Here is a 25,830-nt window from a genome sequence, read left to right on the forward strand (position 1 = left end):
CCCAGGTGCCCTCAGACTACATTTTAAGCCAAAGACTGTGATAAGAGATGAAGAAGGGTACTATATTATAATTAAGGGGGTCTATCAAACAAGTATATCTAATAATTGTAAATATTTATGCCCCCAACTTGGGAGCACCCAAACATATAAATCAATTAATAACAAACATAAAGAAACTCACTGATAATAATACAGTAATAACAGAGGATTTTAACACCCCACTCACAGCAACAGACAGATCATTTAGGCAGAAAATCAACAACGACAATGGCTTTGAGTGATACTGAACCAGATGGACCTAACAGATATATTCAGAACATTTCATCCTAAAGCAGAGGAAAACACATTCTTTTCAAGTGCACGTGGAACATTCTCCAGAACAGATCACATACTGGGTCATAAATCAGGACTCCACAAGTATAAAAAGATCAAGATCATACCATGCATATTTTCAGATCACAACACTATGAAACTTGAAGTCAACCACATGAAAAAATTTGAAAAGACTGCAAATGCATGAAGATGAAAGAACATCATACTAATGAATGAATGGGTAAACCAGGAAATAAAAGAAGAAATTAAAAAATATATGGAAGCAAATCAGAATGAAAACACGACAGTCCAAAACCTTTGGGATGCGGCAAAAGTGGCCCTAAGAGGTAAGTATATTGTAATACAGGCCTTCCCCAAGAAGCAAGAAGAATCTCAAACACTACCTAATCTTACACCTTAAGGAGCTAAGAAAAGAACACCAAATAAAGCCTAAAGCCAGGAGAAGGGAAATAATATAGAACAGAAATAATGATATAGAAGTCTGCCTGGGTGGCACAGTCAGTTAAATGTCCGACAACTGGTTTAGGCAAAGATCGTGATCTTGAGGTTTTGAGATTGAGCCCTGCATTGGGATTTGTGCTCAGTGTGCAGTCTGCTTAAGACTCTCTCTCCCTCACTCTCTGCCCCTGCCTACTGTGCTTTCTCTCTCAAATAAATAAATAAATAAATAAATAAATGTTTAAAAAAAAAAAAAAGAAACAACAACAAACACCAATAAAACAGATCAATGAAACTATGAGCTGGTCAGGATGGGTAAAATCACAACTCAGGAAAGAACAGATGTTGGCAAGAATGTGGAAAAAGGGGAACCCTCTTACACTGTTGGTGGGAACGCAAATTGGTGCAGCCACTCTGGAAAACAGTATGGAGGTTCCTCAAAAAGTTAAAACAGATCTGCCCTATGACTCAGCAATTGCACCACTACATATTTCTCTAAAGGTACAGACATGGTGATTCAAAGGGGGCACATGCACCCCAATGTTTACAGCAATATCCACAATAGCCAAAATATGGAAAGAGCACAAATGTCCATCAATAGATGAATGAATAAAGATGTGTTATATATAGAGAGAGTGGTATATTACTCAGCCATCAAAAAGAATGAAATCTTGCCATTTTCAATGACATGTGGATGGAACTAGAGGGGATTAGGCTAAGGGAAATAAGTCAGTCAGAGAAAGACAAATACCATATGATTTCATTTCTATGTGGAATTTAAGAAACAAAACAGATGAACATAGGGGAAGGGAAGGAAAAATAAAATAAGACAAAATCAGAGAGGGACCATAAGAGACTCTTAACTATAGGGAACAAATTGAGGGTTGCTGGAGGGGAGGTGGGTTTTAGGGATGGGTAACTGGGTGATGGGAATTAAGGAAAGCGCTTGAAGTAGAGCTGTGGGTGATGAATCACTAAATTCTACCCCTGAAATTAATAATAGAGTACATGTTAACCTACTTGAATTTAAATAAGACCTAAAAAAAAAATAAAAACAGAAACAAAGAAAAACTATACAAAGCTTCTGTGGCCAAGTAAAAGGAGAATAGAATCTAAAATGCTTTCTTTTTAGACTGCATTTCCAAATATGACATAATTCACACTTAAATACACATAAATGTATTTTACAGTAGGACATATAAACAGTTTATATACATTTTGCTTTATTGATATAATTTTATACACATAAGCTTATATACTATCCGATAATCTCCAAAGAAAACACCTATAAACGTACTTGTCTAGACAGTATAGACAAGTTTTTAAAATGAACCAAAATAGAGATTCTGATTTCTCAGCTGCATGTGGTGGAATTATTTATGTATAAAGATCAAATCTTAGGTATTTACTACATTAAAGAGATTTAACTTTGTTCCATGCCAGCCATGAGTGACAGTGCGAGAGACTCCACTGTGGAAAGAATAAAAATAAGGTTAAAAAATAGGTTTAAATATTTGAAAATAAGGCTTCAATAATTTCAGAACTGAAAGTATTTGACTTTCCAATTTTTAATTTTATTTTAAATGTACATAAAGATGATAATTGGCTTATCAAATACAAATTGAAAAAGTAGCATTTATTTTATATTTCAAATTAATGTTGAAAACAAAACTCCTGGCATTTCACTGAACAAATCACAGTTGTCCCCTATGTCATAGAATCTGGAGTCAGTTCATAACAAAATGCTATGTTCTAACCTATGAATGGATCCTATTTGTGTAACAATCACCCAGTGCAAAAATGGACAAATAAGTCAGTGTTTCCTCTAACATGTTTCTAACAGAATTTTTTTTTAAATGTTCAGCTATTCTTAATTAGTACATCATGATTAGAATATGCAGAAAAAGGAAAGAGATTAACCCTGCATGCTTTAAAAAAAAAAAAGCTGTGCAAAGAGATATTACTTAGTCCTCTGTTTCTACAAATGAAACAGCTCTCTTCTCCCTGTGACTCAATCCACAGACCTGTCTCCTCACATGGTATTTTGAACTGTTAGACCTGTACTTTCCTGGAGTTTTTGAAATTGCCAAAACAAAACAAAAAACTCAATGCTTATTTTTTGAAAAGTAATAATTATAAAATCTACACATAATAGTAAAATATGACTGAGATCTAGTCTGCCATTTGCTTTACTTAATAATAAATAGTTCTAGAGGGGCGCCTGGGTGGCTCAGTGGGTTAAAGCCTCTGCCTTCGGCTCAGGTCATGATCCCAGAGTCCTGGGATCGAGCCCCGCATCGGGCTCAGCGGGGCACCTGCTTCCCTTCCTCTCTCTCTGCCTGCCTCTCTGCCTACTTGTGATCTCTGTCTGTCAAATAAATAAATAAAATCTTTAAAAAAAATAGTTCTAGAAATCCACTAGTGTAACATATCATATACTAAAAAGCAGTATCTTTAGTCTCAGCATTTTACATCCAATATTCACTCACCACATTGTAATTCTGAAAAAACAAGTCAAAGCATGGCACAACTGCTGAGGGATTTTCTATGTTGGAAATGGTGATATTTTCTAATTCTTCATGAGATTAGTACCAAAACAGTAACAGTAGCCTTAGCTACAAGAAAATATAAAAGTGGTTAATAATTTAACATGGTATACTCACGATGGGGAAAGGATCCTCTACAGACAGCTTTGTTTAAAATGGTTACAAGAAACATATGGCAGTTTTTAAAATCGGACTCCATTTTCTCTATAGATTCCATTCTAGGAAAGAAAGTAAATTTCAATTTAGTAAGTATATAAAGGATTAAGGGTAGGCTACAAAATGCCTTCGGATTAATTTCAAATGTACTTCAGTTTAATTTCCTAAGTCTAAAGATTATGAAATATAAAACTTCCTCCCCCACTTTAAAATATAAACTTTCCAAATATTTGAAGGAAAAAGTCATTATGACATAAAACTATGCTCTTTTTGGGTGGTACTTAGTTCTGAAGCTGGGATGACTGGGGATGTTCCGTTTTCCATTACATATTTCTGTATTTTTCATTTGCATATCTTCTTTTTGAAACAACAAATACATTAAGGATATAAAACCCTACATTTTAAAGTTATTAAAAAATGGGAAGGAAAAATCAAGTAAGACAAAATCAGAGAAGGAGACAAACCATCAGAGACTCTTAATTACAGGGAACAAACAGAGTTGTGGGGGGGGGCGGGTGGGAGGATAGGGTAATTGGGTGATGGGCATTAAGGAGGCTGCATGATGAAATGAGTACTGGGTGTTATATGCAACTAATGAATTACTGAACTCTAACTCTGAAACTAATGATACACTATATGTTAACAAATTGAATTTAAATAAAATGTTATAAAAAATAAAATCTTAAAAAAAAATAAAAACTTTATTATGGACAATATGGAACATACATAGGAGAGAGTGCAGAGGACACTCACATACCCACATCCAGCCTCAGCAGTCATCTACTGCAAAGAGGCTCTGTGCACAGCCCAGATTCACCACATTTAGAAACAAATTTGAGACCTCATAGCCCTTTGGTCATAAATATTTCAGTATGTATACATTAACGGTACAGACTCCTTTTAAAACAGCCACAATACCGTTTGCTTGAAAATATTTAACAATGATTTTTTAATATCATCAAATAACCAGTGTTCAAAATTCACATTGCTTTTGAAATTTTTCACTCTTCTGCTCTAAGTCTGAATCAAAATCAATTAATTTCCATAAACTATAATGGCTCATAATGCTTCTAAAGTCCTCCTCACTCCGTGTTGTTCTTCTCACAATTTACTTTTTAAAGAAACTGAAACAATTCAATTTAAGCCAAGCAAATGCAGCAGTGTTATTATTTCCACCTCTACGTCCCAGTGATATGGAAAAAAAAATGTGCTTTACATACTTTGAGAAAGCCATAACAAAGCAAGTAAGAATTTTATTTTCATCCTGTAATTAAGAATTCTAAACTACACTTAGTTTCTTTATTCAGAGCATTCTGAAACAGCATAGATTAAGGTTTTAATTTTGATTAGCACTATCATGAATTCTTACCTCCTTACTGACATGTACAAGCTATTATTCCAACAGTCTGGTCAACCAGACCTGTACTTTCATTTTAGGGAAGTAACAGAGGCATTATCATTAACTTTATGAATAAGACAAGGACAAACTACTGAACTGTACATTAACAGTACAGGACGGTACTTTAGATATGAAAAGCAAGCTCCTGGCTCCACAACTGTCCTCTGACTTTATGGCATCTGTCTTTCTATATGATTCTGGACAATACTCTATCGAGACATCCAGAATTTGCTTTAAAATAATTCAGCAAGTTATGAATGGGGGTGAACACCCAGAATTTGTTAGGCAGTTTGCTCTAATTGTGTATATGTTTCAAAGTGTTCATAATTAACAAAACCTACACAAGTAAACATGAATGCAATCTAAGAATATCTACTTGTTCCAATTAAAAATTTCAGATAATTGTTTTACAACTCATAAAAAAACTGCACACTTTTGATGCTGCCTAGTTAAAATGAAAAAGTTCAACTCTTACTTTAATATAATATGTAATATATGATATGTGATATGTGACATGGGATATGTGATATAAGTGATTTGTAATATATCGCACCAGGATGTAAAAAGGCTCCCAGAATGTACTTTACGAAAAAGAGTTTCGAGAATAAAGCCAGTTTAAAAAAAATATTTTTAATTTAAATTCAATTTAATTAACATATTCTGTATTATTAGTTTCTGTGGTAGAATTAGTGATTCCTCAATTGCATACAACATCCACTGCTCTTAACTTCAAGTCCTTTCCTTAATGTCCATCACCTAGTTACCCCATCCCTAAACCCACCTCCCCACCAGCAATCCTGTTTGTTCCCTATAGTTGTTCGTTATGGTTTGTCTCCCTCTTTTCCTCTTATTTTTATTTTGCTTAGCATGATACCCTCTAGCTCCATCCACATGTTGTTGCAAACAGCAAGATTTCATTCTTTTTGATGTTTGAGTAATATACCACTCTCTGTGTGTGTGTATGTGTATACACCACATCTTCGCTCATTCATCTGTCGATGGACATCTGGGCTCTTTCCATATTTTGGTTATTGTGGACATTGCTAGTATAAACATGGGGGTGCATGTGTCCTTTCAAATCACTATGTATGTACCCTTTGGATAAATATGTAGTGGTACAACTGCTGGGCTGTAGGGTAGCTCTATTTTAACTTTTTGAGGAACTTCCATACTGTTTTCCAGAGTGACTGCACCAATTTGCATTCCCACCAACAATGTAAGAGGATTCCCCTTTCTCCACATCCTTGCCAATATCTGTTCCTTCCTGACTGGTTAATTTGTAGCCATTCTGCCTGGTATGAGGTGGTATCTCATTGTGGTTTTGATTTCTATTTCCCTCATACTGAGTGATGTTGAGCATTTTTTCCTGTGACTACTGGCCATTTGTATGTCTTCTTTGGAGAAATCTCTTTCACGTTTTCTGCCCATTTCTTGACTGGATTGTTTTTTGGGTGTTGTTTGATAAGTTTTTTTTTTTTTTTAATAAGATTTTATTTGTCAGAGACAGACTGAGAGAGTGAGAGAGCACAAGCAGGGGGAGTGGCAGACAGTGGAGAAGAAGGGTCCTGGGATCATGACCTGAGCTGAAGCCAGACGCTTAACGACTGAGGCACCCAGGTGTCCCCATAAGATCTTTTAAGTTTGGATACTAGCCCTTTATCTGATGTCGTTTGTGAATATCTTCTCCCATTCCATAGGCTGCCTTTAGTTTTGCTGAAGCTTTTGCTGTGCAGAAACTTTTTATCTTGATGAAGTCCCAATAGTTAATTTTTGCTTTTGTTTCCCCTGCCTTTGGAGATGTGTCTAGCAAGAGGTTGCTACCTGTGTTCTCTTTTAGGAATTTAATGGATTCCGGTTTCACATTTAGCTCTTTCATTCATTTTGAGTTTATTTTTGTGTATGGGGTAAGAAAGTGGTCCAGTTTCATTCTGCATGTGGCTGTCCAATTTTCCCAATACCATCTGTTGAAGAGACTGTCTTTTCTCCACCGGATATTCTTTCCTGCTTTGTTGATTAGTTGACCATACAGTTGAGGGTCCATTTCTGGGTTATCTACTCTGTTCCATTGATCTTTGTGTCTGTTCTTATGGCAGTACCATACTGTTTTGTTGATTACAGTTTGTAATACTATGTGAAGTCTGGAACTGTGATGCCTCCAGCTCTGGCTTTTTCAACATTTTGGTTGAAATGTTTTGGCTACTCAGGGTCTTTTCTAGCTTCCATACAAATTTCAGGATTGCTACAGCTCTGTGAAAAATGTGAGCAGTGTTTCAGTAGGGATTACACTGAATGTGTAGATTGCTCTGGGTAGCAGACATTTTAACAGTATTTGTTCTTCTAATACATGAGCATGGATTGTTTTTCCATTTCTTTCTTAAGTGTTCTATAGTTTTCAGAGTACAGATCCTTTTCCTCTTTGGTTAGGTTTATTCCTAGGTATCTTATGGGTTTTGGTGCAATTGTAAATGGGATCAATTCCTTGATTTCTCTTTCTTCTCATTGTTGGTATGCAGAAATGTGATCAACTTCTGTACATTGATTTTATATCTGCCACTTTGCTGAATTCCTGTATGAGTCCTAACAGTTTCTGGGTGGAGTCTTTTAGGTTTTCAACATAGATTATCATGTCATCTGTGAGTGAAAGTTTGACTTCTTTGCCAATTTGGATACCTTTTATTTCTTTTTATTTTCTGACTGTTGAGGCTAGAACTGCCAGTACTATGTTGAACAACAGTGGTGAGAATGGACATCCCTGTCGTGTTTCTGACACTAAGGGACACGCTCTGAGTTTTTCCCCCTTGAGGATGACATTTGCTGTGGGTCTTCTGAAAGTTGAGGAATGTTCCCTCTATCCATACTTTTTGAGGGTTTTAATATAGAAAGGATACTCTATTTTGTCAAATGCTTTTTCTGCATCGATTGAGAGAATCATGTGGTTCTTGTCTTTTCTTTTATTAATATGGCGCATGATCTTGATTGATTTGTGGATGTTGAACAACATCCGCAGACCAGGAATAAATCCCACTTGGTCCTGCTGAATAATCCTTTTAATGTATTGTTGGATTCTTTTTCTTATATTTTTTATTAACATATAATATATTATTTGTATGGTTGGATTCTATTAGCTAGTATCTTGGTGAGAATTTTTGCATCCATCTTCATCCATCCATCACCGAGATTTGGTCTGTAATTCTCTTTTGGTGGGGTCTTTAGTGTTTGGGATCAAGGTAATGCTGGCCTCATAGAGTGAGTGTGGAAGTTTTCCTTTCATTTCTGTTTTTTCAAACAGCTTCACAAGAATAGGTATTAACTCTTATTAAATGTTTGGTAGAATTCTGCTGGGAGGCCATCTGGCCCTGGACTCTTGCTTGTTGGGAGATTTTAGATTACTGCTTCAATTTCTTTGCTAGTTATGGGTCTATTCAGGTTTTCTATTTCTTCCTGTTTTAATTTTGGTAGTTTTTTTTTTTTTTTAAAGATTTTATTTATTTATTTGACAGACAGAGATCACAAGTAGGCAGAGAGGCAGGCAGAGAGAGAGGGAGAAGCAGGCTCCCCGCTGAGCAGAGAGCCCGATGCGGGGCTCGATCCCAGGACCCTGAGATCATGACCTGAGCCGAAGGCAGAGGCTTTAACCCACTGAGCCACCCAGGCGCCCCTAATTTTGGTAGTTTTAAGTTTGGAATGCATTCATTTCTTCCAGATGGCCCAATGTGTTGCCATATAGTTGTTCATAATATTCTCTTATAATTGTTTTTTTTCAGTGTTGGTTCTGATTTCTCCTCTTTCATTCATGATTTTATTGCTTTGGGTCCTTTTTCTTTTCTTTTTGATCATCTGGCTAGTGGGTTATCAATCTTAGTAATTCTTTGAAGGAACCAGCTACTAGTTTCATTGATTTATTATTTTTTTATTTCTATGTCATTGATTTCTGCTATAATCTTTATTATTTCTCATCTCCTGATGGTTAGGCTTTATTTGCTACTCTTTTCCCAGATCCTTTAGGTGTAAGGCTAGGTTCTGAATTTGAAACTTTTCTTGCTACTTGAGGAAGGCTTATATTGCTATATACTTCCCTCTTATAATCAGTTTTGCTGTATCTGAAGTGTTTCTGAACTGTCGTGTTTTCATTTTCTTCCACGTTTTTTAAATTCTTCTTAATTTCATGGTTGACCCATTCATTCCTTAATAGGATGCTCTTTAACCTCCAAGTGTTTGTGTTCCTTCCAAATTTTCATTGGAGAAGTGTCTGTTCATATCTTCTGCCCATTTTTTAATATGATTGTCTGTTTTGTGTGTGTTGAGTTTGAGGAGTTCTTTATAGATCCTGGATATCAATCTTTTGTCTGTACTGTCATTTGCAAATATCTTCTCCCATTCTGTGGGTTGCCTCTTTGTTTTGTTGACTGTTTCCTTTGCTGTGCAGAAGCTTTTGATATTGATGAAGTTCCAAAAGTTCATTTTCGCTTTTGTTTCCATCACCTTTGGAGACATATCTTGAAAGAAGTTGCTGTGGCTGATATCAAAGAGGTTACTGCCTATGTTCTCCTCTAGGATTCTGATGGATTCCTGTCTCACGTTGAGGTCTTTTATCCATTTCGAGTTTATCTTTGTGTACGGTGTAAGAGAATGGTCGAGTTTCATTCTTCTACATATAGCTGTCCAGTTTTCCCAGCACCATTTATTGAAAAGGCTGTCTTTTTTCCACTGGATATTTTTTCCTGCTTTGTTGAAGATTATTTGACCATAGAGTTGAGGGTCCATATCTGGGCTCTCTACTCTGTTCCACTGGTCTATGTGTCTGTTTTTATGCCAGTACCATGCTGTCTTGGTGATCACAGCTTTGTAGTAAAGTTTGAAAACAGGTGACGTGATGCCGCCAGTTTTATTTTTGTTTTTCAACATTTCCTTAGCGATTCGGGGTCTCTTCTGATTCCATACAAATTTTAGGATTATTTTCTCCAGCTCTTTGAAAAATACCGGTGGAATTTTGATCAGAATGGCATTAAAAGTATAGATTGCTCTAGGCAGTATAGACATTTTCTCTGGTGATTAAATTCAAATTTTAAAGCACTATGGTCTGAAATAGGCATGGCATAAATCTCAGTCTTCTAGTACCAGCTGAGACCTGATTTGTGACCCAGTATGTGATCTATTCTGGAGAATGTTCCATGTGTACTTGAGAAGAATGTGTATTCTGTTGCTTTAGGATGAAATGCTCTGAATATATCTGTGAAGTCCATCTGGTCCATTATGTCTTACAAAGCCCTTGTTTCCTTGTTGATTTTCTGCTTAGATGATCTGTCCATTGCTTTGAGTGGAGTTTAAAGTCCCCTACTATTATTATATTATCATCAATGTATTTCTTCAATTTTGTTATTAATTGGTTTATATATTTGGCTGTACCCATGTTAGGAGATAAATACTTACAACTGTTAGATCTTCTTATTGGATAGACCCTTTAATTATGATACAGTATCCTTCATCTCTTATTACAGTCTTAGATTGAAAATCTAGTTTGTCTAAGGATGACTCCTCTGGCTTTCTTTTGATGTCCATTAACATGATAAATGGTTCTCCACCCCCTCCCTTTCAATCTGGAGGTGTTGCTGGATCTAAAATGAGTCTCTTGTAATCAGCATATTGATGAGTCTTGTTCTTTTATAAACTAATACCCTATGTCTTATGATTATTTAATCCATTTACATTCAGAGTTATTATTGAAAGATACGAATTTAGTGTCATTGTATTACTTGCAAAGTCACTGTACTTGTAGACTGCCTGTTACTTCTTGGTCTTTGTTAGTTCTGGGCTCTGTCTTTGCTCAAAGGATTCTCTTTATCTTGCAGGACTGGTTTAGTGTTCACAAATTCCTTTGGTTTTTGTTTTCCTGGATACTCTTTATCTCTCCTATTCTGAATGACAGCCTTGCTGGATATTCTTGGCTGCATATTTCTCCCACTTAGTACACTGATTATATAACATGCCAGTCCTTTTGGACTGCCAGGTCTCTGTGCCCAGGTCTGCCACCAGCCTTATATTTCTATCCTTGCAGATTCAGGACCTCTTTTCCCGAGTGGCTTTCAGGATTCTCTCTATTTCTGAAATTTGCAAGCTTCACTATTATATATCAAGGGGTTGACCTATTTTTATTGATTTTTGAGGGTGGAGTTCTCTGTGGTTCCTGGATTTGAATGCTTGTTTTCTTCCCCAGATTAGGGAAGTTCTCGCTATAATTTGTTCAAATAAACCTTCTGCCCCTGTCTCTCTTCATTTTTGGGGACCCCTATTATCTGCATATTATTTTGCTTTCAGGAACTGCTAATTTCTTGCAGTCTCCTTTTGTGATCCAGTAGTTATCTTTCTCTCTTCTTTTCAGCTTCTTTATTTCCCATCATTTTGTCTTCTGTATCACTGACTTCTCCTCTGCCTCATTCATCCTTGGCATTAGAGACTCTATTTTTGACTGCATCCCAGTAATAGCATTTTTAGTTTTGGCCTGATTAAATTTTAGCTTTTATTTCTCCAGTAAGGGATTTTGTAGTGTCTCCTATGGGTTTTTCAAGCCCAGCCAGTATCTTTATAATCACTTCAAATTCTAGTTCAGACATCTTACTTATATCCATATATAAATACCTGGCATTGAGTGCTACGCCCTGTTCTTTCATGGTGAATGTCTCCATCTGGTCATTATGTCCAGAAAAGAATAAAAGAAAGAGAAAAGACAACATACCAACAAGAACAACAGAAAAAACAACAAAACAAACCAGAAGAAAATAAAAACAAGACAATAAAAATAAGAAAATAAGAAATAAGAAAAATAAGAAAATAAGAAAAAAAACAAACCACAAATGAACTGAATGAAACAAAATACTAGATCCTGGGTTTATTTTGGTCTGCTTATTAAAAGAAACTAGATTCCTAAATAGGAAAGAAAGGAATATATGTATGAAAATAAAGTAAAATAAAAGTAAAGTAAAATAAAATATACAATGCATAGAAAGTAAATATATGTATATAAAACATACATGTAAAAGTTAAAATGATTGAAAAAATAAGAAAACAGCATAGAAAAAATAAAACTGAAAGACTAAAGAATAATAAACTGCAAATGTTATATACTGTTTTCCCCTAAGCTGAAGTTTTGCAGTTCTGTATGATCAGTGAATTTGGTGCTGGTTGGATGTTCCTGTTGGTCATCTTGGGGAGAGGCCTATTGTGCTGATTCTCAGGTGCCCTTGTGGTGGTGAAATTGCACCTCCCTTGCTAGGGAGCCAAGCTCAGTGTTAGTGGCTCTGGATTCCACTTTGTGGTGCTGTTTTGCTCCTTGAAGGGTTTCAGCACCAATGGGGACAGGGGATGAAAATGGCGGCGCCCCATTCTCTAGCCCCAGAGCTGAAAGTTTGTGCCACCCACTCTTCAGTGAGCCCTCAAAGAAAAGAAGTCATTCATAAGCCAGTTTTAAAAGGGAAACTGAAATGGTCAAAACGTAGAGGTTCCACAAGCTACATACTTACTGCCATGCCCCCAGACCTGCTTGCCAACCATCTGCAAACATGAGAGCCAAATTCAATACCTTCATGATGGCTTCTTTCACAAAACTGACCTGGAGATTAAAGCCACAGACAGAATATAGGCTCTGTAACTATGTTTGGACAGACACCAACACTTTTATTTAATCTACATGAGTCACAGAAAAAGTTCATCAATGCAATGACAGCCTTCAATATAATATGGAAGGGTGCTGGCTGTGAGTAAGTGCACCTGGAATCAGGCCACAAATCTAATGCACCTGTGATACAGGGAGTATTAGCAGCAGAGTCTGACCAACAGAGCAAGTGACTATTTCCTAGGATGGCCATTTAAATTCACCAATAAAAGGGAGCAAGTAATCTAATGGCTACAAATTAACTTAATTCTGTATATTCTCACTAAGCTGGTTGCACTTCCTGACTAAAGCACTACTATTCCACAACTGCAGACACAATTTTCCAATTGAATCTGAGTGCAGTGCAGGGTGCAGATGATCGTAATACAGTTCACACCTGTTTCTCTTAGATATAATTTCTTGTAATATGGCACAAATTTGTAACTTAATTTGGTCATTCCTGATAGACTATTCTGCTTAATAAGTATAAAATTCTGAAGTGGAGAGACAACCTCCCTTGGCCAGCTTCATTCCTGCCTCAGTGGCCAAATCTGCAGATGCCATCTCACATACCTTTTCTCTCAGCAAACAACGATCATGGATGGTTGATAAGTATCTATAGTGAATCTTAATCAACTGATCTAAATCCTTGGCTTCCTCGACTTGATGTTGAAACTCCAGCCCTGTACTGTGAAGAATCTTGAAGAGAAAGATGAAAAGTTTAATCATCAGACTTCTTTGAGGATGTGTACGCTAGACACAAAACTTTGTATCAATCTCTTCTACTCCTCTCAAATTCTTTCTTCAATAATTACATCTGTAAAATTTACAAAATGCCTTCTTTAAAGGCTGACATTTTTATCTTAGAATAATGATGGGGGCCAGTTCTTTAGGAAATCCATTCACAGAGTATACAAATGCCTTACTCTGGACTAACAGACTGTTCCTGGTGGGAAGGGGCAAGTATATCAAATCACATACAAAAAGCATTTTTTTAAAAATTATCAGGTAAATTGAACTTATATGTTTTCAGAAGTTCCAATGTTTTTATAATAATCTTCTTTAAAAGGAGCATAGACGTACTTTAACTAGAAAATAAGAAGCAAAAACTTAAACTCCTACCATATACTCTCAATAATAAGGGTTTAAGGCTGTCTCTGAAAGCCAATGCATGGTAAGCAGAAAGCACCTCTGCCATATGCATCACATCTAAAACACAGGCTTCAAAGGCTCACTTCTTCCAAATAAAACGAGTTTTAGGACTTGTATACAAATAAGTTTTTCTTTTTAAACCAATCATTTTAAATCCCAAATGAGTACTGTCTTCTTAGAATTCTGCTATTGTTCAATTATTTGAACTCCTCTTTCAGACCTCCTCTAGATCTGGTTTTAAGATGTATAAGAAAAGCAGTTTCATTTACTTTGTAATGAGTTGTTTCTTGTTTGTAGGAAAAAAAAAAAATATATATATATATATATATAAAATCTGGCTGCATCTTCCTCCTTACACACTAACACTAGCCTGACAGTAACTGGCTGTTACTAAAATTTGAAGCCATTTTCTAGGGACAGATCTGTCACCACTGATAAAGTTTAAAAGACTATACTGCAAGTTCCGAAGGCAATTCCAGAAGAGGAGCTCTGGGTATGCCTGTCCTAAGAGGCTGCTGGACAGGAGGGACAGGAGTCTCCAGATGCATGTGCTCTGGCATGTTTAAAAAAACATTTTCCCCCACTGTCATGTTATTTTATGATCAAATATTTTATATGCGCTATTGTTACACTTACTGTCTACAAGTACTTTGTGGGCTCTTATAAATATATCACAAGTAATCCAGACACAAACCCTGGTCATGATGTAGTTGTGTAAGCTGTTCACAAAGTGCATGAGCTTTACTCTCAAGAGAAACATACGATGAATCTGCTGTCTTATTGGTTCCTTTTGTGATCCAAACTGAGCAGTTGTGCCTTGTTCACATAAAAATCCTTCTCTGAGTTGTGGTTTTCCAGCAGTACTAGCTAGCTCTGTACAAGATTGAAAGAGCAGAGTAAGTGAGAAGAACATCTACTCCAATTGCACCTGTGCCACTGTACAGGGGTGGGACTTCTGATGTGGTCATCACCTGCAAAGGGCACTCTACAGGAAGCACATTAGGGACCCTACCTTCAGTGTCTCTGGAAGGTAAAGTAGTGAAAATTTCCCCTTATCACTGACATTACAACCTAAATGCCAACTTAAGAAAAAAAAAAAAAAAGGCAAAAAAACAACTAAATGCCAAGTCCCAATACTCTGTCATTAAATTATTTTTTCATAATTTAAGAATATTTATTCTGGCTAAATTCCTCATCAAACTGTTATATTTCAGACTGACTGCAGCACAATTCCCTGGTATTTCATTCAGGGAAGTTAATTTTGACAACTGCAAAACTGTTGTTATAAATACTTGTTATCTGGGCACTTGTGTATACATAAAAAATGACCAAAGATTACCCATTTCTTTATTTCAGGGCTAAAATGCAACTATAATTTATCTGTTGAAAACAAATCTTACCACCAAATAGTAAAACATCCAGACTATATTTTGCCCATTTTATTTGCAATAAGAGAAGGAACACCTGATTATAAATTTTTTGACATTCCAAACTTATAACAATATCCACAGGCCATGGGATCTATGAAAACAAAAACAGAAAATTAGAGTAGAAAGTAACCTACCTATTACTTGCATGGTGTAATTTTAATAGAAAACAATATTCTTACAAAATGTATCAGCACATACCTTATAGCTCAGGGTCAGACCATCTAAGATATGAACAGGGAGTTTCTTCTTGGTTGTGTCAACATTTTCATAAGATATAGACAGACTAGACAAAGAAATTTCAGTTTTAGTTTGTGAAAAGTACAAAGCGCAAATAAAAATACTCTTTAGAAAACCATCAGCATTTTAACATTTATATCATATTTCAAGGAAGACATATATCATAAAAGGAATGCAAATACTTCAATAAAGGTTCTTTATCATGTACTCCAGAATAGAAATTTGGTTTTAGAAGTAAGTAAGAGGAGCAAAGTTTTTTAATAATGGGTTTAGCTGTGAAAGAGAAGAGACACTTATATATATTAAGTTAGGAAAAAAGATGACCTCAGGGAAGAAGATATAATGGTAACAGGCTGGGTGCTTAATTCAGATAAAATTCAGGCAACAGGGCAGTGGAGGGAGATTGCTCTCATTGCCCTGGACAGTGTGTTCAAGTCCGTTGACGGCAGTGGGGCCTGCTTCTAAAGCAAAGGTGTATACATACTGCTTTACCTACTCTTTTCTAACACTGGTTTGAATGTGACTCTCAAAAGAAAGAAGCAACAAATGTGCATGGAAACATCTTTGTACCAGGTGCCACACGGGCACTTAACTGCCCTTACTCATTTAATTCTCACAGTAGTCCTGTAAGTGGACTGGGAAATGATATAACTTTCCCACAATAACACGGGCATCAAGTGATGAAACCAGGATGCAGACCATGAAAGTTTTAAGTGTAACACAGAGGTGGGGAGGCAGCCTTACAACCAGAGATGGAAAGCACAGTGTGTTACTTATAAATCAGTCAGTTCATTCCATGTCACAGGTACTAGTTAGTATTTTTTTTTAGCTTGTAAGTTATGTGCCTCCACTGCGTACTTAGTAGGCACTTACAGAATACCTTATTTGTCAGTCATCATGCCACGCAGGTGAAAGAAAGTCAATCCCCAGAGAAAATCCCAGAACAGACACATGGTGCTGCACCAATCCAGGCCAAGCAGGACTTTGTAGGAGAGCAGACCATTGCCAGGCCATGCAAATAGAAGAACATAAAACTGGAGGAAGCTATGAAGCAGGGAAAGTATAGCTCTTCAGCAAACCAGAAATATTTCAAATTCCTGAAATGAAAAGTTTGGTAGGAGAATATGATGTGTCTGTATGTGTACACATACTAGAATTGAGGCTGGGAAATGAACCAGATAGTAAAACTTGCCCTCTCATGAGAAGGAGCTCAGCCCATCTGTAACAAGGAGCCAATGAGCCTGAATACAACTGGTGGAGGGAGTTGCTGTAACACTGTAGTCACTCTGGTGGCCTTGTCTGGGTCAAATGGAAGGGAGTGAAGCTGAGACACAGAGACAGGAGGTGTCAGGGAGGAGCTCTTGAGTGAGCACTGAGCAGTAAGGGGAAATGTTACCTAGGAGGCAGAACTGAACAACCAGGGAGGTGTGGGAGCTAGGACAGAGGAAGGAATCTAGGGCGAGCCACACTGCTTTTGGGCGTTGGGATGAACAATGGTGCTTGACAGCGATGAGCTCAGTTTTGGAAACATGACAACTGAGTGTAGCCACAAGCTGCTGCCTGTGCAGGCACCTGGGCTAAAGGTACTGATGGTGCATAAGGGGTCACTAAAGCCATTAACAGGGACTGGAAGTCCAAGGCAGGAGTACTGAGGCTGTGCCAAAGGCAGGTGGGAAGCACGAGGCCCAGAGAGAGATTACAGAAAGAGCAAGAGGGATGTAGAAGGGTTGTAAGGCAGGGATTCTAGGCAGGGCAGGGGAGCAGCACTGGCACTGATGCTGGAATTGAGAGGGAGACTGGAGGGCCAGACTCAGCAAGCCTGAGGATGCAGACCGCTGCTTACAACATATGGAAGCCACAGCAGAAGGGGTGGCTCACTTCTCCTGAATCAATCTAGGAAAAGAATGCAATCTCAATAAAAATACCATCAGAGTTTTGGTTTTGGTGGAGCCAGACAAGTTGACAATAAAGTACATTTGGAAAAATAAACAAGAACAGCCAAGAAAACCCTATTATTAAAACAGGATGTTATCAGCACATCAATAAGCAGAACAGGGAAATAGAATGGAAAATCTAGAAAGATACTCAAGTACATATGAAAATTTAATGATAAAGGGGCATGTCAAATAAATGCAGGAAAGATGGATTTTTTTTTAAAGAAATAAGTGATGGGGAAAGAAAAGAAATAAGTGATGGGAACCAATCAGTCATTTAGAAAAAGATAAAACTAGGGCGCCTGGGTGGCTCAGTGGGTTGGAGCCTCTGCCTTCGGCTCAGGTCATGATCCCAGGGTCCTGGGATCGAGCCTCGCATCGGGTTCTCTGCTCGGCGGGGAACCTGCTTCCCCCTCTCTCTCTGCCTGCCTCTCTGCCTACTTGTGATCTTTGTCTGTCAAATGAATAAATGAAATCTTTAAAAAAAAAGAAAAAGAAAAAGATAAAACTAGATCTATTTCTCATGTTTTTAGCTGGATAAATTCCAAATGGATCAATATCAAATGTAAAAACAATCTATTCAAGTATTAGAAGAAAAGATGGGTAAATTTCTTTGTAACCTGGGAAAAAGTAAAACTTTTTTTTAAAAGATTTTATTTATTTATTTGAGAGAGAGAGACCATGAGACGGGAGAGGTGAGAGGGAGAAGCAGATCCCTGCTGAGCAGGGAACCTGGTGTGGGACTCAATCCCGGACCTCCAGGATCATGACCTGAGCTGAAGGCAGGTCATGCTGCCTAACCAACTGAGCACCAGGTGCCCCAGGTAAAACTTTCTTAACTCAAAACCTAAAAGTAGTAAGAGAAAAGACTGGTAAGTTATAGAACTAAAAAAATCTGTATCACAAAACAACAACAAATTATTACACCATAAGCAGAATGAAAGGACAAATGTCTAACTGGGAAACATATATAATATAAACAGCTTCTAAAAATGTAGAGAATAAGAGACCAGTAACCTGATACTAACAGAAATGGTGGCAAAAGATATGGATAGTTTACATTAAAAAATTCAAAAATTAACATATGGAAAGATGATAAAGCTCACTCTTATTAGAAAAATTAAAATGAAAACTATACTGAGATACCGTTTCTCATCAGACTGGTAAAATTCCAAAAGTCTGACAACCTATTCTGTTGGTGAGGCTGTGGAGAAAGCCACTCTACATGTTGTTGTTGGGAATCAGAAATAAGACAGTCCATATGAAGAGAAATTTGGGAATAGCTAGCAGAATTATATACACATTTACCCTTTTACCCAGCAATCCCATTCTAGGAATATATTCCAAAGTTACACTGGCAAAAATATGAAGTGAGATGTACAAGACTATTCAGTCATTGCAGATATGCACAGCAGAAGAACAGAAACCCAAATGCCCACCAACAGAACAACTGACTGAAAGAATACAGTGGAAAGCCAGTCAGCTGTAAAGGAGTAAGGACAAGCTCTCTAGCTTATAAATGGAGTGGGTGTGAGATACATTAGTAACATAAGAAAAATAAAGATGCCAGAGTGAGCAATGCATGTTACCTTTTGTATTACATGCAACAGTTGCCTAAAGGAAAGGGAGGAAAAGGGCAGAAACAGAAACAGAAGACAGATCTTCCTAGAAGTACCAATGTACCAATGATTTTAACTTAGGAAATATACAGCTGTTTATATAATTAAGAAACAAAATTGAATCAAGAAATAAACAAAACAAAACAAAGCAGTTCCTAAAAGTAGAAAATAAACTAAAGCAAATGAACTTGACCTATGTTAAGCTGGTGGCATAATCACATGGAGAATTATTCCATGTGACCTTGAAATAGAATATTCTGATGAGGGACGCCTGGGTGGCTCAGTTGGTTAAGCGGCTGCCTTCGGCTCGGGTCATGATCCGTCCTGGGATCGAGTCCCGCATCGGGACTTGACAGGGAGCTTGGCAGGGAGCCTGCTTCTCTCTCTGCCTCTGCTTGTGCTCGCTCACTCTCTCTCCCCCTCTCTCTCTGACAAATAAATAAATAAAATCTTAAAAAAAAATATTCTGATGATTTAACAGTGTAGGAAGAGAAAACAATCACAAACAGTAATTTAAACTCTCAGTGGGCTTGTTGCTATTATGGTTACTTTGGAACTATTACATATTATAGAATTAAAAAAACCATTAGTTATGTCAGTGTGTTAATAAGCACTCAAGAGAAGAAATACAAAGAAAGAAGTGAAAACTAATCTTTAATATAAATTGGAAATATCAATATGAAATTATGATTAATTTACTTTTCCTACACATTTCATTTCTCTCTCCACTGAGAAAACCTAGTAGTACTGACAATCCAATACTGATGAATACTCTGGCACCCGATAAAGGGCTTTTTAAGCCACCAGATGGGCTCAGTGCTCCTGGGAGAGGTGTACAGGTCTAAGGCGGAAGGTGCACAGGACAAGCCTGTACATCTGTCTAGTCCTGAAAGTAAGGACACTCTGAAGTTACTAGGGTCACATGAAGGGGTTCCCTCTGGGTAAAAATGCAAGTCTGAGCAACAAAAAACAAAAACTATAATAGACTGTGGCATTAAACATAACAAATCCATGAGTTTCTGCTGGTAGTGAAAAACAACTTTTCCTGGGGGGTTGCTGGGCACCAATTCCTTCTTATGGAAACAATCCAGCTGTTAGTCTGCTTTTACTAACTACATAACAGATAAAAATTCTGCTTTTATGGATGAATTAAAGGTAATAAATAAGGAATGAATCCACTAAGTAGTAGCTTGGTAACCTGGCATGGCTGTGAGGAAAAGAATGCTTTGTCTGGCATGTCACGTTAATTATTAGGACTACTATTTTTGAAGGACCAGTGAGAGAGCCAAGAAAGGGAGCCAAGTAAGAGAGCCGAGCAGGGACATGGAGAAGGAAAAAGGATCGCCAGGCAGTGTAGAAAATGAGTCTGCTTCACAAAGATCTGGTGGTACCAGCCCACAGACCTGGGTGAGTTGAATGTTCAGCAGGTACACTGATAGGGAGACAGGGCTGATTAGCTCCACGGCTGGGCATAAGCTGACATAACAGCTTGAGAGAGCCACTAGACCACTAGGGATGATGTAACAGTCTGAAAACTTGCAACTCTGTCCAGTAAGTGGTGGAATTTATTTTCCACTCCTAAACCTGGGCTGACCTGTGACTCGATTTGACCAACAGCATGTGGTGGAAGTGAAGGTCTATAAAGCCTGGAGCTCAGGCCTCAGCAAGCCCTTACGGTTTTGTTCTCATTGTCTCAGAACATCGCCTAAGACTCCTATGTAAGGAGGCCAGCACAGCTGGCTGGAGGGCAAGGCCAGTGGAACAGAGAGGTGCCACACCCAGTGGCTAGCACTGACTCCAGTCTTGTGAGGGAGGCCAGGAAACCCTGACAGCCTACATGGCCTCATCTTATCATCTTTTATTTAGTGGACAAATCATTTAGCTATCTTCTGCTTCGGTTTTATAATATGAAAAATAATACAGCAAAATTCATGGGTTAGTGTGAGGATTAAATAATACATGTAAAAATTCACAGAAATAATATATGTAAAAATTCATAGAACAAAAATTCATAGAAGAAAATACATATATGTAAAAATTCATAAGTAAAAAAAACCAAAATCTGTTGTGCATGGATAATTTTACATTATTTAAAATAAAAAGGTGCCTCCTATATTTTACCGTGAACTATCTTCAGGATACCGTTGTCCTACTGCTTCTTGAAGCTGGACGTTAAGAAAAGACACATTCTGCCAGGTTTCCTTTTCTCTTATTTTATCAAAAATTGATGTATAGAAGTCATACATGGTATCTCCACCTTCCATTAAGAAAAAATTCCTCATGGCCTGCAAGTACTCAACCAACCTAAATGGAGAGAAAATAAGCAACAGAAAGATCTTATACTCATGAGACAAAACTCTGGACAAGTACCAGTTTTTGTAAACTACTAATTTTGAAATAGGTTTACATTCTACATTTAGTAAAAACAGAAACATTAACAACTTTTAAAGAGTTCTAAAATAACAAAAATAGTATATGGCTGCCTTTAATAGAAAGAAATAAATTACTTTTCTATAACATTGTAGAAGGATAGGAAATGTCAAAACAGTAAAACAAACTAAAGTTAGTCCAAATCCTGCCATTCATAGTGATTTTCTATTTTTAATATTGGGGTATTTCTTTCCCATCTTTTTTTCTATGCATTAAAAAATATAGTTCCCACCATATTATATATTCTGCTTTTTAAGCTTTAAGAACATTTTACATTATTTAAAACTCTGGATAAACATAATTTGTAACATGAACTTTAAAAAGTTCATACACATGGATATGCTTTTATTTAAAGAACTAGTCATCCATTACTAAGTAATTTCATGTTCTTCCCTCTGACAGCAAACTTTCCGATGGGTACTTTTGTGCAACAAGCTTTTTCTGTATTACTTTCAGGACAGAGTCTCAGATACAAAAGATTAAATTTTGCAATATAATGGTGTGAAACACTGACGATTAGTTGATTTTCTCAAAAGAAAACCGTTTACTAAATACCCATTTCCTACTCAATTAAAATTAACAATTAACTTGAAATACAGGTTTTAAAATAATTTCAACTATTCTTTAAGTACAATAAGCTATCTAAACTACTCCCTTATACCTGTAATCTTTTTTTAGAGTTCGCATGAGGTTTCCACAGCACTCTAGGTATTGCTTATCAATATGAGGATAGAGGCAAGATCTCAGTGTTAACTCAAAAGTCTGGCATGTCACAGATTCTGATGATCTATCCACACATATATCTCCACCAGCAAACTTCTCATGAAAGTCACTCTGTTCCAAATACAACCTTTAAGAAAAAAATGTGAGTCTCTTTTTATGAGCTGCTATCAACAGAATTCCCTTAATCAAAACTTCAGAGTCCCATTTTTATATTTAGTGTTAAACGTACCAACTATTACAGAAAGAAACTTTTCCCCCCAAAATATCCTTCAATGAAAGTTTTTCAGCCACTTCTGCCTTAAGGGTCAAGTACTGGGTAGGTCTTTTTTAGCTACCTGGCCTCAGGCAGTGAAATGGCCATTAGATAATAGGGTGCTGTGTGGGTATTAATGATTTACTTCATTAGGCTATGCACCTAAAAGCACCTAAGGGCCAAGATGCATTTTAAGCAGGGTGTGTGTGTGTGTGTGTGTGTGTGTGTGTGTGTGTATCTGATGCCTGCACACGACCCAGACTTTTAGAAATATCTTCTGTTTGAGCAACGGCAACTCCCAACGGATACAGGGCACATGAAAGTCTGTGGACTTTAACAAACAAGGAGACCAAATTGAATGCAATGTCTTCTTGCATTCCATTCATTAGAAAGGATAAGCTACAAAGGTTTTTATTTTTAGTTGAAAAGCCCTACCCAGCAGAAATAAATGGTTACTAAATAGTAACTGCACAGATTCTATTTCAATCATCCAAAATCTTGCAGGTATGTATCACCTTGCAAAGTTAATTGCCAGGAGTGGATCATGAACATCATCCAGTTCAAGATGTCTTTCAGCAATGGACTGCATCTTAATTAGGTTCTCTTTGGTTGCCTGCTGCTCAGTGAGGACCTGTGCAGTAGAATCTTCTCCATGTCGAAGACGCGACTGTACAGATTCCAGAAACAGGGTATATAAGCTTTTTCTTTCTGCATCTGAAACATAAAAAAATATGTACAGTGAACTGTGTTCTGGTATATAATAGTAAGTAATGTTAAGAAATATTAAGTAGTTTTATCTTAATATAGTATTTTTGGTATAATTTGGTATTTGTTATGTCGAACTTATTATCACTGCTATCACTGCCTTTGAAACACAGTGCTAAAAGTTTCCAGTGAGGACAATCTTTTTAATCAGGAGCACTAATTTGATCAAGGGCATAATTTCCACAAAAATAAAAGGCTTTGATAATTTTCAAACTACAGAATAATTACTCTCTATCTCAGGATGACAAGAGTAAAGAGAGAACAGATGCCTGAATGCTGAAGGATACAGGAAGAAGAAAACGCTACCTCTGGCTGTGTCCTGGGATGTGGTGCTCTCCACACACTGCAGGTTCTTCAGCAGCTGCATTGACTTGCCAGCCATAATTATCTGCTTAAGGACAGGTTTGAGGAAGGACACCATGGTATGCTGCCTGCTGGAGGGCCCCTGGTCACTGCCAGAACTTGCACTAGCATTATCACTCATTTTTTCTTCATTTTCTGTCTTTTCCGATACGCTGTATAGTGTATAAGTTGCATACCAAAAGTCTCTGTGATTTACTGGAACATTTTTGTTTCTATAGAGATTCAAAAGAATTATAAAATTCAACTTTTCTGCCGTAAAAACAACAATATGTCTGTTCTAGCTGAGAACACTGCCCAAACATTCCAAAACACAGTAATATCTATTATTAGTAAAATGAAGCAATCTTCAGGCAAATGGTGCAGAGGTTTTATTTGACTTCAGTTCAACACAGAGAAGTGGATAAATACTCTGAATGGCACAGGTAAAATTTAACTAAGTAGAAAGTTTCCTGAACTGGAATTAAACAAAATATGATTACTTTGATTCTCTTTACTGGAGGAATAAAAATTTACCTATTTTGTCATTTCTTACAAAAATAATCTCTAGACTGCTCTTTTTTTCTACATAGATTTTTTTTTTTTTTTTAAATGTAGGCTCCACACCCAGCATGGAGTCCAACATGGGGCTTGATCTCAAGATCCTGAGATTAAGACCTGAGCTGAAATCAAGAGTTGGACACTTGACTGACTGAACCACCTAGGTGGCCCTCAACATAGATTTTTTTTTTTTAAGAAAATGATTTTATTTATTTGTCAGAGAGAGAGTGAGGGGACAAGCAGGGGGAGCAGAAGTCAGAGAGAGAAGCAGACTCCCAGCTGTGCAGGAAGCATGATGCAGGACTCTATCCCAGGACCCTGGGATCATGACCTGAGCCAAAGGCAGATGCTTACCCAACTGAGCCACCCAGACGTCCCTCCACATAGATTCTTAACTGAACTGCTTTTAACAATGAAACAGTGCTCACTCATCACCCTTTAAGAACAACCAGAATCCCATTTTCACAAAAATTATCATGTAAAATCAATGAAGAACAATATAATGACAGACATGACTCAGAGAAGGCCTGCTAATTTATATGAGCACTGCATAAACAGTGTTACCTTTTCAGAGCTGTAAGGACTTAATATTCTCCTTCCTGATAAGTTAAATGGATAGCTATCCATAAAAACCATATATCTAAACAGAAAAATCAATTAACTGAAGGGGAAATCATAATAAATGAATTATGATTTTCCATAATTGTTTTATTTAACATTATACTAAGAAGGTTAACAAAAAACCATAGCTAATTTGGAGAAATAATATTTTTTTGTAATATTTTCATATCTTTTATCCTATCGATAATTTATAATGGGAATTAGTTGAAGCCATTTGATATCACCTAAATTCATTCTATGGAAAGCAATGTGCCTTTTATAGTACCAGCGAACCATAAACACACTACCACTTAAAAAAAAAGAATTTGGGGGCGCCTGGGTGGCTCGGGGGGTTAAAGCCTCTGCCTTCGGCTCAGGTCATGATCCTGGGGTCCTGGGATCGAGCCCCGCATTGGGCTCTCTGCTCAGCAGGGAGCCTGCTTCCTCCTCTCTCTCTGCCTGCTTCTCTGCCTATTTGTGATCTCCGTCTGTCAAATAAATAAATAAAATCTTAAAAAAAAAAAAAGAATTTGCTAAGAAAAGCTGTAAACGGACATTAAAATTTGGAAACTTTTTTTGGTACCTGACATCTCCTATAAAAATGCAAAAGAACTTGTTTATGGTAAAAACACAGCTCTGTCACTCACACTGGTCTCCCTCAGTACTACCTGAACTAACAAAATTGCATGATTTTCCTGTGAGAGAAAAGAGGTACAAGCAGCACCCCACACTTCCCAAGCTATGTGTGGGACCTGACCTCTGGATGATGAACTCCCTTGCGCAGTCACATAGGTGTCCATGCACGATCCACTCGTCCACAATCTGTAGGTAGGGTCGCACCGTTTCCACCCAGAGAGAGAACAGCAGTGAAACCTGAGGACAGAGTCAATTCTCAGAACTCCCTTGTCTCTGGATAAAATGAAGTTTAAACATTTCTGATACACTATTTTTTTTTTTTTTTTTAAAGAGAGGGAGAGAGAGAAAGAGCATGTGCATGAGGGGGCAGATACCGAGAGGGAGAGAGAATCTTGAGCAGGCTCCATGCAGAGCATGGAGCTTGACGGGGGTGGGAGGGGGGTTGATCTTAACAAACCTGAGATTATGACCCGAGCCAAAATCAAGTCAGATGCTTAACCAACTGAGCCATCCAGGCACCCCTCTGAAACACCTTTTAAAAAGTGATCGGATTTCTGTTTTTTTTTTTTTTTTTAAGATTTTATTTATTTATTTGACAAAGAGAGATCACAAGTAGGCAGAGACTCAGGCA

General features: G+C 37.2%; 1 protein-coding gene across 2 annotated transcripts in view; it reads right to left on the reverse strand.

Annotated features, from left to right (window-relative positions):
* Nucleotides 1-1,936: 1,936 nt before the first annotated feature.
* TUBGCP5 (tubulin gamma complex component 5) overlaps nt 1,937-25,830 on the reverse strand; it is a 78,745-nt gene continuing 54,851 nt past the window's right edge. For both annotated transcript variants that reach the window (XM_080809542.1, XM_080809541.1), the window contains exons 12-23: nt 25,321-25,436; nt 23,370-23,638; nt 22,814-23,012; nt 21,984-22,172; nt 21,014-21,196; nt 15,301-15,385; nt 15,073-15,193; nt 14,367-14,545; nt 13,094-13,219; nt 12,390-12,478; nt 3,435-3,535; nt 1,937-2,241 (exon numbers count right to left, since the gene is read on the reverse strand). In XM_080809542.1, coding sequence (XP_080665668.1) covers nt 2,195-2,241; nt 3,435-3,535; nt 12,390-12,478; nt 13,094-13,219; nt 14,367-14,545; nt 15,073-15,193; nt 15,301-15,385; nt 21,014-21,196; nt 21,984-22,172; nt 22,814-23,012; nt 23,370-23,638; nt 25,321-25,436 — 1,704 coding nt within the window. In that variant the 3' untranslated portion in view covers nt 1,937-2,194. The remainder of the gene's footprint in view (nt 2,242-3,434; nt 3,536-12,389; nt 12,479-13,093; nt 13,220-14,366; nt 14,546-15,072; nt 15,194-15,300; nt 15,386-21,013; nt 21,197-21,983; nt 22,173-22,813; nt 23,013-23,369; nt 23,639-25,320; nt 25,437-25,830) is intronic.

The sequence above is a fragment of the Martes martes genome (genome assembly GCF_963455335.1).
Source record: "Martes martes genome assembly, chromosome: 7".
Taxonomy (NCBI): domain Eukaryota; kingdom Metazoa; phylum Chordata; class Mammalia; order Carnivora; family Mustelidae; genus Martes; species Martes martes.